Source organism: Bombina bombina, chromosome 1, assembly GCF_027579735.1.
Source record: "Bombina bombina isolate aBomBom1 chromosome 1, aBomBom1.pri, whole genome shotgun sequence".
Lineage (NCBI taxonomy): Eukaryota > Metazoa > Chordata > Amphibia > Anura > Bombinatoridae > Bombina > Bombina bombina.
Window position 1 is genome coordinate 184,695,568 of NC_069499.1, and position 12,732 is coordinate 184,708,299.

At 37.6% G+C, this 12,732-nt stretch overlaps 1 protein-coding gene across 1 annotated transcript in view; it reads left to right on the forward strand.

The window, feature by feature from the left end:
* SIPA1L1 (signal induced proliferation associated 1 like 1) overlaps positions 1–12,732 on the forward strand; it is an 831,778-nt gene that overhangs the window by 595,348 nt on the left and 223,698 nt on the right. Inside the window, exon 12 of the mRNA XM_053697769.1 lies at positions 875–1,153. Within this exon, the coding sequence (XP_053553744.1) occupies positions 875–1,153 (279 nt within the window). The remainder of the gene's footprint in view (positions 1–874; positions 1,154–12,732) is intronic.

Genomic DNA, 12,732 nt, shown 5'->3' on the forward strand with positions numbered 1-12,732 from the left:
ATTCAACCACTAATGATACTGTTGCGTGACTCTAAAAGAGGGATAGATGTCTGTTTTTGAAAAAATAGTCTTATGTGAACAAAAAAAGGGTGCTATTTAAAGGTAGAATACTATTAGCATAAGGATAATATAAAAATCAAGAACTGGGCAGGTAAAAAAAAATAAAAAATGTTATCCATCCTCTGAGTTGATACAATAAATACATTTTATATTTGTATTATGTAGGTGTCACCTGTGCAAACATAAACCATACAATAAATGTTGCTAAAGAATTACATATTTAAAGGGACATGAAATCTTAAAATTTTCTTTCGTGATTCAGAGTAATTTTAAACAACTTATTAATTTACTTAGCAAATTGTCTTTGTTCTTGATATCTTTTGTTGAAAAGCTCAGGAGCATGCATGTGCCTGGAGCACTATATGATAGCATTTTTTTGCAAGAATGTTATCCATATCATGAGCACTAGATGTCAGCACTCTCTCCTGTCATGTAGTGTTCCAGACACCTACCTAGGTGTGTCCAACAAAGAATAACGAACAAAGCAAATTTAATAATATAAGTAAACTGGGAACATTTTTAAAATTTTATGCTCTGTTTTAATCACAATAGTAAAGTTTTGGGTTTTGTATCCCAAGAGAGTTGCAGGAAATATAGAACAACTAAAGTCATAGTTCATTTAAAGTGAGTAAAAGAAATGTAGTATGGAGACTTTTTATATTTAATAAAAGAATAAATAAGATGTAAAGGTCCAGGTTCTAACACTTACGTTTTTTTAAACTACATCTTGGTATATAATATAATTGAAGGTATAGTATAATTTAAAATGTGTATGTTATTTGGGCGTAAAAATGTCCTTTTAATTCTCTTTTAGAGGTTGCTCTGAAACGTACCGTATGCCAACAGTGGAGTATAAAATGAATGAGGGGGTTTCTTATGAACTCAAATTCCCATTCAGAAATAACAACAAATGGCAAAGGAATGCCGCCAAAGGAGAAGCAGCTCAATTGCGACAAGTTCCTTCTCAGCTGCAGAGTCCAGTGTCTTCAAGAGTTGCATCTGCAAAAGGAGAAGCTAAATCCCAAACTCCTGAACGTAGCGCCAACATTCCAAGGAGCATATCCAGTGATGGTCGCCCACTGGAGAATAAGAGGTAAGCTCTGAATATAGGATATATTAGCATTTGTTGCAAAGTAACAAGTCCAGCCAAAATTAATATCAGAGCCATAATAAATTGTAATATTAATAACTAAATTCACCTTGCAGTGCTCTGATATTCCTTTAATTTCCATATCCTACCAATGCAAAAAAAAATCCTACCAATAAAACCCCTTACGGTATAATCTGCTTCAAACACTTACTACATCTAATCACTTAAAGGGACAGTTAACACCAGAATTTTGTTTGTTTAAAAAGGTAGATACTCCCTTTTTCTTTCATGTAATTGGCAAGAGTCCATGAGCTAGTGACGTATGGGATATACAATCCTACCAGGAGGGGCAAAGTTTCCCAAACCTCAAAATGCCTATAAATACACCCCTCACCACACCTACAATTCAGTTTTACAAACTTTGCCTCCTATGGAGGTGGTGAAGTAAGTTTGTGCTGAGATTTCTACGTTGATATGCGCTTCTCAGCATTGTTGAAGCCCGATTACTCTCAGAGTACAGCGAATGTCAGAGGGACGTGAAGGAAGTATCACTTATTGAATACGATGATTTCCCTAACGGGGGTCTATTTCATACTTTCTCTGTTATCGGTCGTAGAGATTCATCTCCTACCTCCCTTTTCAGATCGACGATATACTCTCAATTTACCATTACCTCTACTGATAACTGTTTCAGTACTGGTTTGGCTATCTGCTATATATGGATGGGTGTCTTTTGGTAAGTATATTTTTTATTACTTAAGACACCTCAGCTATGGTTTGGCACTTTATGCATTTATATAAAGTTCTAAATATATGTATTGTACTTATATTTGCCATGAGTCAGGTGCATGTATTTTGTTCTGCAGACTGTCAGTTTCATATTTGGGGAAAATAAATATTTTTTAAGAAATGTTTTTCTTACCTGGGTTTTAGTCTTTTTTTAAATTGACTACTTTCTTGCAAATTGCGGGCGGTATTAGGCCCGTGGGTGCGCAAAATGCTAGAGTTTATTGCGTCATTCTTGGCGCGAGAATTTTTTTGGCGCGAAAAATAAGTCTATGACACAACTTCGTCATTTCCAGCGTCATAGTTGACGCCGAAGCCTTACACACGGTTGCATCATTAGTGGCGCGAGTGTGTCATTTCTGCTTATTATTGGCGCCAAAAAAGTTTTCAGTTACGTTGTGCGTCATACTTGGAGGGCTATGCTATTTGCATTTTTTCCCATTCCTGAAACTGTCATATAAGGAAATTGATAATTTTGCTTTATATGTTGTTTTTTCTTTTACATTTTGCAAGATGTCTCAATCTGATCCTGCCTCAGAAGTTTCTGCAGAACATTGCTGCCTGACATCGGTTCTACCAAAGCTAAGTGCATTTGTTGTAAGATTGTGGAAATTATTTCGCTGAATGTCATTTGTAATAGTTGTCATGATAAACTTTTACATGCAGATAGTGTGTCCATCAGTAATAGTACATTGCCAGTTGCAGTTCCTTCAACTTCTAATGTACATGATATACCTATGAATTTTAAAGAATTTGTTTCTGATTCTATCCAGAAGGCTTTGTCTGCATTTGCACCTTCTAATAAACGTAAAAGGTGTTTTAAAACTTCTCATTCAGTTGATGAAATTTCAAATGACCAACAACATAATAATTTATCCTCCTCTGATGAGGATCTATCTGATACAGAAGATCCTTCTTCAGACATTGACACTGACAAATCTACTTATTTATTTAAAATAGAGTATATGCATTCTTTATTAAAAGAAGTGTTAATTACTTTGGATATTGAGGTAACCAGTCCTCTTGACGTTAAGTCTAATAAACGTTTAAATGCTGTTTTTAAACCTCCGGTTTCTCCAGGGGTTTTTCCTATTCCTGAGGCTATTTCTGATATGATTTCTAAGGAATGGAATAAGCCAGGTACTACTTTTATTCCTTCTTCAAGGTTTAAAAAATTGTATCCTTTACCAGCACATTCTATAGAGTTTTGGGGAAAAATCCCCAAAGTTGATGGGGCTATTTCTACTCTTGCTAAACGTACCACTATTCCTATGGAAGATAGTACTTCCTTTAAGGATCCTTTAGATAAGAAGCTTGAATCTTATCTAAGGAAAGCCTATTTATATTCAGGTCATCTTCTCAGACCTGCAATTTCTTTGGCTGATGTTGCGGCTGCATCAACTTTCTGGTTGGAGAATTTAGCGCAACAAGAATTGGATTCTGACATATCTAGCATTATTCGCTTACTGCAATATGCTAATCATTTTATTTGTGATGCCATTTTTGATATTATCAAAATTGATGTTAGATCCATGTCTTTAGCTATATTAGCTAGAAGAGCTTTGTGGCTTAAATCCTGGAATGCTGATATGACATCTAAATCTAGATTACTATCTCTTTCTTTCCATGGTAATAATTTATTTGGTTCTTAGTTGGATTCTATTATTTCAACTGTCACTGAGGGAAAGGGAGTTTTTCTGCCCCAGGATAAAAAACCTAAGGGTAAATCTAAGGCTTCTAACTGTTTTCGTTCCTTTCGTCAAAATAAGGAACAAAAACTCAATCCTTCCCCCAAGGAATCTGTTTCCAATTGGAAGCCTTCCTCAAATTGGAATAAATCCAAGCCATTTAAGAAACCAAAGTCAGCCCCTAAGTCCGCATGAAGGTGCGGCCCTCATTCCAGCTCAGCTGGTAGGGGGCAGATTAAGGTTTTTCAAGGATATTTGGATAAATTCTGTCCAAAATCAATGGATTCAGAGCATTGTCTCAAGTTTATTGAATAGGATTCAGAGTAAGACCTCCTGTGAGAAGATTTTTTCTCTCACGTATCCCAGCAAATCCAGTAAAAGCTCAGACTTTCCTGAAGTGTGTTTCATACCTGGAGTCTTCAGGGGTAATCATGCCGGTTCCTTTTCAGGAACAAGGTTTGGGGTTTTATTCAAATCTATTCATTGTCCCAAAGAAGGAAAATTTATTCAGACCCGTTCTGGATCTGAACATTTTGAATCGTTATGTAAGAGTACCAACTTTCAAGATGGTTACTATAAGGACTATTCTGCCTTTTGTTCAGCGAGGACATTATATGTCCACAATAGACTTGCAGGATACATACCTTCATATTCTGATTCATCCAGAACATTATTAGTTCCTGAGATTCTCTTTTCTAGACAAGCATTACCAATTTGTTGCTCTTCCATTTGGCCTAGCAACAGCTCCAAGAATCTTTTCAAAGGTTCTAGGTGCCCTACTCTCTGTAATCAGAGAACAGGGTATTGCGGTGTTTCCTTATTTGGACAATATCTTGCTACTTGCTCAGTCTTTATGTTCTGCAGAATCTCACACGAATCAACTAGTGTTGTTTCTTCGGAAACATGGTTGGAGAATCAATTTACCAAAAAGTTTCTTGATTCCTCAGACAAGGGTCACCTTTTTAGGCTTCCAGATAGATTCAGTGTCCATGACTCTGTATCTAACAGACAAGAGACGTTTAAAATCGGTTGCATCCTGCCGGCACCTTCAGTCTCAGTCATTCCCTTCAGTGGCTATGTGCATGGAAGTTTTAGGTCTCATGACTGGACGCGATTCCCTTTGCTCGTTTTCACATGAGACCTCTACAGCTTTGTATACTGAACCAATGGTGCAGGGATTATACAAAGATATCACAATTAATATCCTTAAATCCCAATGTACGACACACTCTGACGTGGTGGATAGATCACCATCGTTTAGTTCAAGGGGCTTCTTTTGTTCAGCCAACCTGGACTGTGATCACAACAGATGCGAGTCTTTCAGGTTGGGGAGCTGTTTGGGGATCTCTGACAGCACAAGGGGTTTGGAAATCTTAAGAGGCGAGATTACCAATAAATATTGTAGAACTCTGTGCAATTCTCAGAGCTCTTCAGTTTTTGTTCAGATGTGGGGTCTTCCAGAGATAGATCTCATGGCCTCTCATTTAAAAAAGAAACTTCCCAGATACCTGTCCAGGTCCAGGGATGTTCAGGCGGAAGCAGTGGATGCACTGACACTTCCTTGGTGTTATCATCCGGCTTACATTTTCCCGCCTCTAGTTCTCCTTCCAAGAGTGATCTCCAAAATCATCATGGAACAATCGTTTGTGTTGCTGGTGGCTCCAGCATGGCCACACAGGTTTTGGTATGCGGATCTAGTTCGGATGTCCAGTTGCCAGCCTTGGCCACTTCCGTTAAGGCCGGACCTACTGTCTCAAGGTCCGTTTTTCCATCAGGATCTCAAATCATTAAATTTGAAGGTATGGAAATTGAACGCTTAGTACTAAGTCATAGAGGTTTCTCTGACTCAGTGATTAATACTATGTTACAAGCTCGTAAATCTGTCTCTAGAAAGATTTATTATAGAGTTTGGAAGACTTACATTTTCATGGTGTTCTTCTCATAAATTCTCATAAATTCTGAGCTATCTGCTCTTTCTTGTGAGTCTCCTTTTCTGATTTTTCATCAGGATAAGGCAGTTTTGCGGACTTCTTTTCAATTTTTACCTTGTTGTGAATTCTAACAACATTAGTAGATAAATTGTTGTGCCTTCCTTGTGTCCTAATCCTAAGAATTCTTTGGAAAGATCCTTACATTCTTTGGATGTGGTAAGAGCTTTGAAATATTATGTGGAAGCTACTAAGGATTTCAGGAAGACTTCCAGTCGATTTGTTTTATTTTCTGGTCCTAGGAAAGGTCAGAAGGCTTCTGCTATTTCCTTGGCTTCTTGGTTGAAACTTTTGATTCATCAAGCTTATTTGGAGTTGGGTAAGGCCCCGCCTCAGAGAATTATAGCTCATTCTACTAGATCAGTCTCCACTTCGTGGGCCTTTAAGAATGAAGCTTCAGTTGATCAGATTTGCAAAGCGGCAACTTGGTCCTCTTTGCATACATTTACTAAATTCTACCGTTTTGATGTATTTGCTTCTTCAGAAGCAGTTTTTGGTAGAAAAGTTCTTCAGGCAGCTGTTTCAGTTTGATTCTTCTGCTTTTGATTTAAGTTTTTTTTCTTTCATTTATGAGAATCAACTTATTTTTTTGGGTTGTGGATTAATTTTTTCAGCGGAAAATGGCTGTTTTTATTTTTATCCCTCTCTAGTGACTCTTGCGTGGAGTTCCACATCTTGTTTATTGCTATCCCATACGTAACTAGCTCATGGACTCTTGCCAATTACATGAAAGAAAACATAATTTATGTAAGAACTTACCTGATAAATTCATTAATTTCATATTGGCAAGAGTCCATGAGGCCCACCCTTTTTATGGTGGTTATGATTTTTTTGTATAAAGCACAATTATTTCCAAATTTCTTTTGTTGATGCTTTCTACTCCTTTCTTATCACCCCACTGCTTGGCTATTCGTTAAACTGAATTGTGGGTGTGGTGAGGGGTGTATTTATAGGCATTTTGAGGTTTGGGAAACTTTGCCCCTCTTGGTAGGAATGTATATCCCATACGTCACTAGCTCATGGACTCTTGCCAATATGAAAGAAATTAATTTATCAGGTAAGTTCTTATATAAATTATGTTATTACCCATTCCCCAGTTTTGCATAACCAACACAGTGATAATAATATACTTTTTACCTCTGTGATTACCTTGTATCTATGCCTCTGCAAACTGCCCCCTTATTTCAGTTCTTTTGACAGACTTGCATTTTTAGCCAATCAGTGCTGACTCCTAGGAGCTTCACGTGCCTGAGCTCAATGTTATCTATTTGAAACACATGAACTAACGCCCTCTAGTGGGGACAAACTGTCAAAATGCTTTCAGATTACAGGCGGCCTTCAAGGTCTGAGACTTTTTCATATCAACCTCTTAGATTTAGCTTTCAACTTAGAATACCAAGAGAACAAAACTAAATTTGTAATAATAGTAAATAGGAAAGTTGTTTAAAATGACATGCCCTATTTAAATAATGAGGTTTTTTTATTTGACTGTCCCTTTAAGACACTGTAGCTGTCCACCCATTGCACAAGAGGTGCAATCCTCCTCCAAGCTCAGAACAGCAGTTTAAGGGAGGTAAGGATGTGTGGCAAGGTTGGTCTTGCCATGAGGGGAGTTGTGTAAGCCGTTGGATGCTACATTTATTTATGGTAGGGTGCTCTTTGATGAAGGCTTCACCTTTTGCTGTATGGATGCTGATAGGATTGGAATGGAGTGACAGAGTTTGTTGTGTTAGAGTCAGGTAGTTTGGTTGGTTATTAAGGTAAAATAGATTTAATATGGTTTCATGCAGTAGTGGTGTTAAGATGGTCTACGGATCAGATTATTCCCAAATGCATGGACCTGTATTACTGGCTATTGACACACAGTTATGTTCCTTGCGCTGGTCATCATTATTGTCAGCAGAAAAGAGCTGTTATTTTGTGACATGTACTGTAAATAGGTGTGCTTTTACTAGGAAAATCCTGGGTATTGTGCAGCAAAAATGGGGACCAATATTCAAAAATACCAATTGAGGGAAAAATATGTTGATTCGAACGTAGGCCTTAAAGGGATAGTAAACACCAAAAATGTTATTGTTTAAAAATATAGATAATCCCTTTATTTACCATACCCCAGTTTTTCATAACCAACATAGTTATAGAAATATACTTTTTACCTCTGTAATTACCTTATATCTAGGCTTCTGCTGACTGCCTCCTTATCTCAGATCTTTTGACAGACTTGCATTTCAGGCATTTAGTGCTGACTCTTAAATAACTTCTCGAGCGTGAGCACAGTGTTATCTATATGAAACACATGAACGAACGCCCTCTACCTGTGAAAAACTGTCAAATGCATTCAAATTAAAGGTGGCCTTCAAGGGCTTAGAAATTAGCATATGAGCCTACCTAGTATTAGCCTTCAACTAAGGATAACAAGAGAACAAAAAATGTTATGATAAAAGTAAATTAGAAAGTTGTTTAAAATTACATGCCCTATCTGAATCATGAAAGTTTAATCTGGACTTTACTATCCCTTTAATGAGTGTCCTGTTTGTTTTTAACCCACTGTTATAATTCATGTAAATAAGCCACTTTATACATACGCATAGGTTAAAAAAATAAGTAAGTGCATTTAGATGCTCTACTTCAAGTGACATCAAAACCCAGAAATGTTTTGTCATGGTTCAGACTGAACATACAATTTAAAAAAAAAAATCCAATTTACTTCTATTGCAAATATGCATAATTTGCTTGGTATCATTTGTTGAAGGAGCAACAATGCTCTAGCTAGCTGAGAACATTGGATGAGCCAATCACAAGAGGCATGTATGTGCAGCTACCAATCACCATCTAACTCCCGGTAGTGTATTGTTGTTCCTGAGCCTACCTAGGTCTGCTTTTTAACAAAGGATAACAGAAGACCATAGCAAATGTAATATAAGTAAATTGTAATGTTGTTTATAATTGCGTGCTAATTTTGACTTTACTATCCCTTTAAGATTGTGAGATTTTGAAGCAGTTTACTTGGTAAATTGCAGTGTGTGACTTTGTATTATGCCTGTGCAGCAGGGACTCTGGAACGTTCTCTGCTATGTTGAATGGGGTTGGCTTCTGGCTGTACCACAAAAAAAGAACAAATTTGTCTGAGGAATGGGTAACTGAAGCTTGAGCAGCTGGGGGGGGGGGGTGAAAAGGCACAAATGGAATACAGTTTTGGATGTGAGGCAGAGATGCACTGTTTATAGAAACTGTACCAAATACATTGCATTTAAATCTTAAAGTGATGGTAATGTTTACAATTTTTGGGATTAAATTATACTAACATTTTATATCTGTTGTAATTGTTTTGTTTTTTTTACATATATGATCTCTTTATTTAGATATGTATTACTATTCTATTCTGGCATTGTTACGCTCCACCCCCTTTTCTGCTTCCTTGTATTTGCACTGCGATTTAGAGAGCTGTCCCACCCACTCTCTAATTATGCATGAGGTGATGCTGAGGATAAATTGTCCGCACATGCTCTATGCCAGTGTTTTTCAACCAGTTTGCCGTGGCACACTAGTGTGCCGTGAGAGATCCTCAGGTCTGCCACGGCAGACTGACAACAGTGCGGGGGTGTCCCTCTTTCAAATTTTTAAATATTGTGAGGTATGTGACAGGCTCATCAGGCATCATTTACAACCATGACATTGACATTCATTCACAGACAATCATTATGATTGTTTGTGAATGAATGTCAATCTGTCATGTATAGTTTGTAGGAGGCATAGCATGACATATATACACTGTATATATATCCTGTATTAGGCTACAATGTGTGATTTTGTAAAATTTTGGGATGGTGGTGTGCCACAGGATTTTTTTATGTAAAAAAAGTGTGCCACGGCAAAAAAAAGGTTGCAAATCACTGCTCTATGCACCCCATATTCGTTGCTTGAATGCTAAGGAGCAGCATGACGTTAGGATGCATGCCCAAAGGATCCTCCTTTTTCTTTCATGTAATTAGCAAGAGTCCATGAGCTAGTGACGTATGGGATATACATTCCTACCAGGAGGGGCAAAGTTTCCCAAACCTCAAAATGCCTATAAATACACCCCTCACCACACCCACAATTCAGTTTTACAAACTTTGCCTCCGATGGAGGTGGTGAAGTAAGTTTGTGCTAGATTCTACGTTGATATGCGCTCCGCAGCAAGTTGGAGCCCGGTTTTCCTCTCAGCGTGCAGTGAATGTCAGAGGGATGTGAGGAGAGTATTGCCTATTTGAATGCAATGATCTCCTTCTACGGGGTCTATTTCATAGGTTCTCTGTTATCGGTCGTAGAGATTCATCTCTTACCTCCCTTTTCAGATCGACGATATACTCTTATATATACCATTACCTCTGCTGATTCTCGTTTCAGTACTGGTTTGGCTTTCTACAAACATGTAGATGAGTGTCCTGGGGTAAGTAAATCTTATTTTCTGTGACACTCTAAGCTATGGTTGGGCACTTTGTTTATAAAGTTCTAAATATATGTATTCAAACATTTATTTGCCTTGACTCAGAATGTTCAACTTTCCTTCATTTTCAGACAGTCAGTTTCATATTTGGGATAATGCATTTGATTTAATCATTTTTTCTTACCTTTAATTTGACTCTTTTTCCCTGTGGGCTGTTAGGCTCGCGGGGGCTGAAAATGCTTCATTTTATTGCGTCATTCTTGGCGCGGACTTTTTTGGCGCAAAAAATTCGTTTCCGTTTCCGGCGTCATACGTGTCGCCGGAAGTTGCGTCATTATTTGACGTTATTTTGCGCCAAAAAATGTCGGCGTTCCGGATGTGGCGTCATTTTGGCGCCAAAAAGCATTTAGGCGCCAAATAATGTGGGCGTCTTATTGGCGCGAAAAATATGGGCGTCGCTTTTGTCTCCACATTATTTAAGTCTCATTTTTCATTGCTTCTGGTTGCTAGAAGCTTGTTCTTTGGCATTTTTTCCCATTCCTGAAACTGTCATTTAAGGAATTTGATCAATTTTGCTTTATATATATGTTGTTTTTTCTCTTACATATTGCAAGATGTCTCACGTTGCATCTGAGTCAGAAGAAACTACAGGAAAATCGCTGTCTAGTGCTGGATCTACCAAAGCTAAGTGTATCTGCTGTAAACTTTTGGTAGCTATTCCTCCAGCTGTTGTTTGTATTGATTGTCATGACAAACTTGTTAAAGCAGATAATATTTCCTTTAGTAAAGTACCATTGCCTGTTGCAGTTCCTTCAACATCTAAGGTGCAGAATGTTCCTGATAATATAAGAGATTTTGTTTCAGAATCCATAAAGAAGGCTATGTCTGTTATTTCTCCTTCTAGTAAACGTAAAAAATCTTTTAAAACTTCTCTCCCTACAGATGAATTTTTAAATGAACATCATCATTCTGATTCTGATGACTCTTCTGGTTCAGAGGATTCTGTCTCAGAGGTTGATGCTGATAAATCTTCATATTTATTTAAAATGGAATTTATTCGTTCTTTACTTAAAGAAGTACTAATTGCTTTAGAAATAGAGGAGTCTGGTCCTCTTGATACTAATTCTAAACGTTTGGATAAGGTATTTAAAGCTCCTGTGGTTATTCCAGAAGTTTTTCCTGTTCCTAATGCTATTTCTGCAGTAATTTCCAAAGAATGGGATAAATTGGGTAATTCATTTACTCCTTCTAAACGTTTTAAGCGATTATATCCTGTGCCGTCTGACAGATTAGAATTTTGGGACAAAATCCCTAAAGTTGATGGGGCTATTCCTACCCTTGCTAAACGTACTACTATTCCTACGTCAGATGGTACTTCGTTTAAGGATCCTTTAGATAGGAAAATTGAATCCTTTCTAAGAAAAGCTTATCTGTGTTCAGGTAATCTTCTTAGACCTGCTATATCTTTGGCTGATGTTGCTGCAGCTTCAACTTTCTGGTTGGAAACTTTAGCGCAACAAGTAACACATCATGATTCTCATGATATTATTATTCTTCTACAGCATGCTAATAATTTTATCTGTGATGCCATTTTTGATATTATCAGAGTTGATGTCAGGTTTATGTCTCTAGCTATTTTAGCTAGAAGAGCTTTATGGCTTAAAACTTGGAATGCTGATATGGCTTCTAAATCAACTTTACTTTCCATTTCTTTCCAGGGTAACAAATTATTTGGTTCTCAGTTGGATTCCATTATTTCAACTGTTACTGGTGGGAAAGGAACTTTTTTACCACAGGATAAAAAATCTAAAGGTAAAAGCAGGGCTAATAATCGTTTTCGTTCCTTTCGTTTCAACAAAGAACAAAAGCCTGATCCTTCATCCTCAGGAGCAGTTTCAGTTTGGAAACCATCTCCAGTCTGGAATAAATCCAAGCCAGCTAGAAAGGCAAAGCCTGCTTCTAAGTCCACATGAAGGTGCGGCCCTCATTCCAGCTCAGCTGGTAGGGGGCAGGTTACGTTTTTTCAAGGAAATTTGGATCAATTCTGTTCACAATCTTTGGATTCAGAGCATTGTTTCAGAAGGGTACAGAATTGGTTTCAAGATGAGACCTCCTGCAAAGAGATTTTTTCTTTCCCGTGTCCCAGTAACTCCAGTAAAAGCTCAAGCATTTCTGAAATGTGTTTCAGATCTAGAATTGACTGGAGTAATTATGCCAGTTCCAGTTCCGGAACAGGGGATGGGGTTTTATTCAAATCTCTTCATTGTACCAAAGAAGGAGAATTCCTTCAGACCAGTTCTGGATCTAAAAATATTGAATCGTTATGTAAGAATACCAACGTTCAAGATGGTAACTGTAAGGACTATCTTGCCTTTTGTTCAGCAAGGGAATTATATGTCCACAATAGATTTACAGGATGCATATCTGCATATTCCGATTCATCCAGATCATTATCAGTTCCTGAGATTCTCTTTTCTGGACAAGCATTACCAGTTTGTGGCTCTGCCGTTTGGCCTAGCTACAGCTCCAAGAATTTTTACAAAGGTTCTCGGTGCCCTTCTGTCTGTAATCAGAGAACAGGGTATTGTGGTATTTCCTTATTTGGACGATATCTTGGTACTTGCTCAGTCTTTACATTTAGCAGAATCTCATACGAATCGACTTGTGTTGTTTCTTCAAGATCATGGTTGG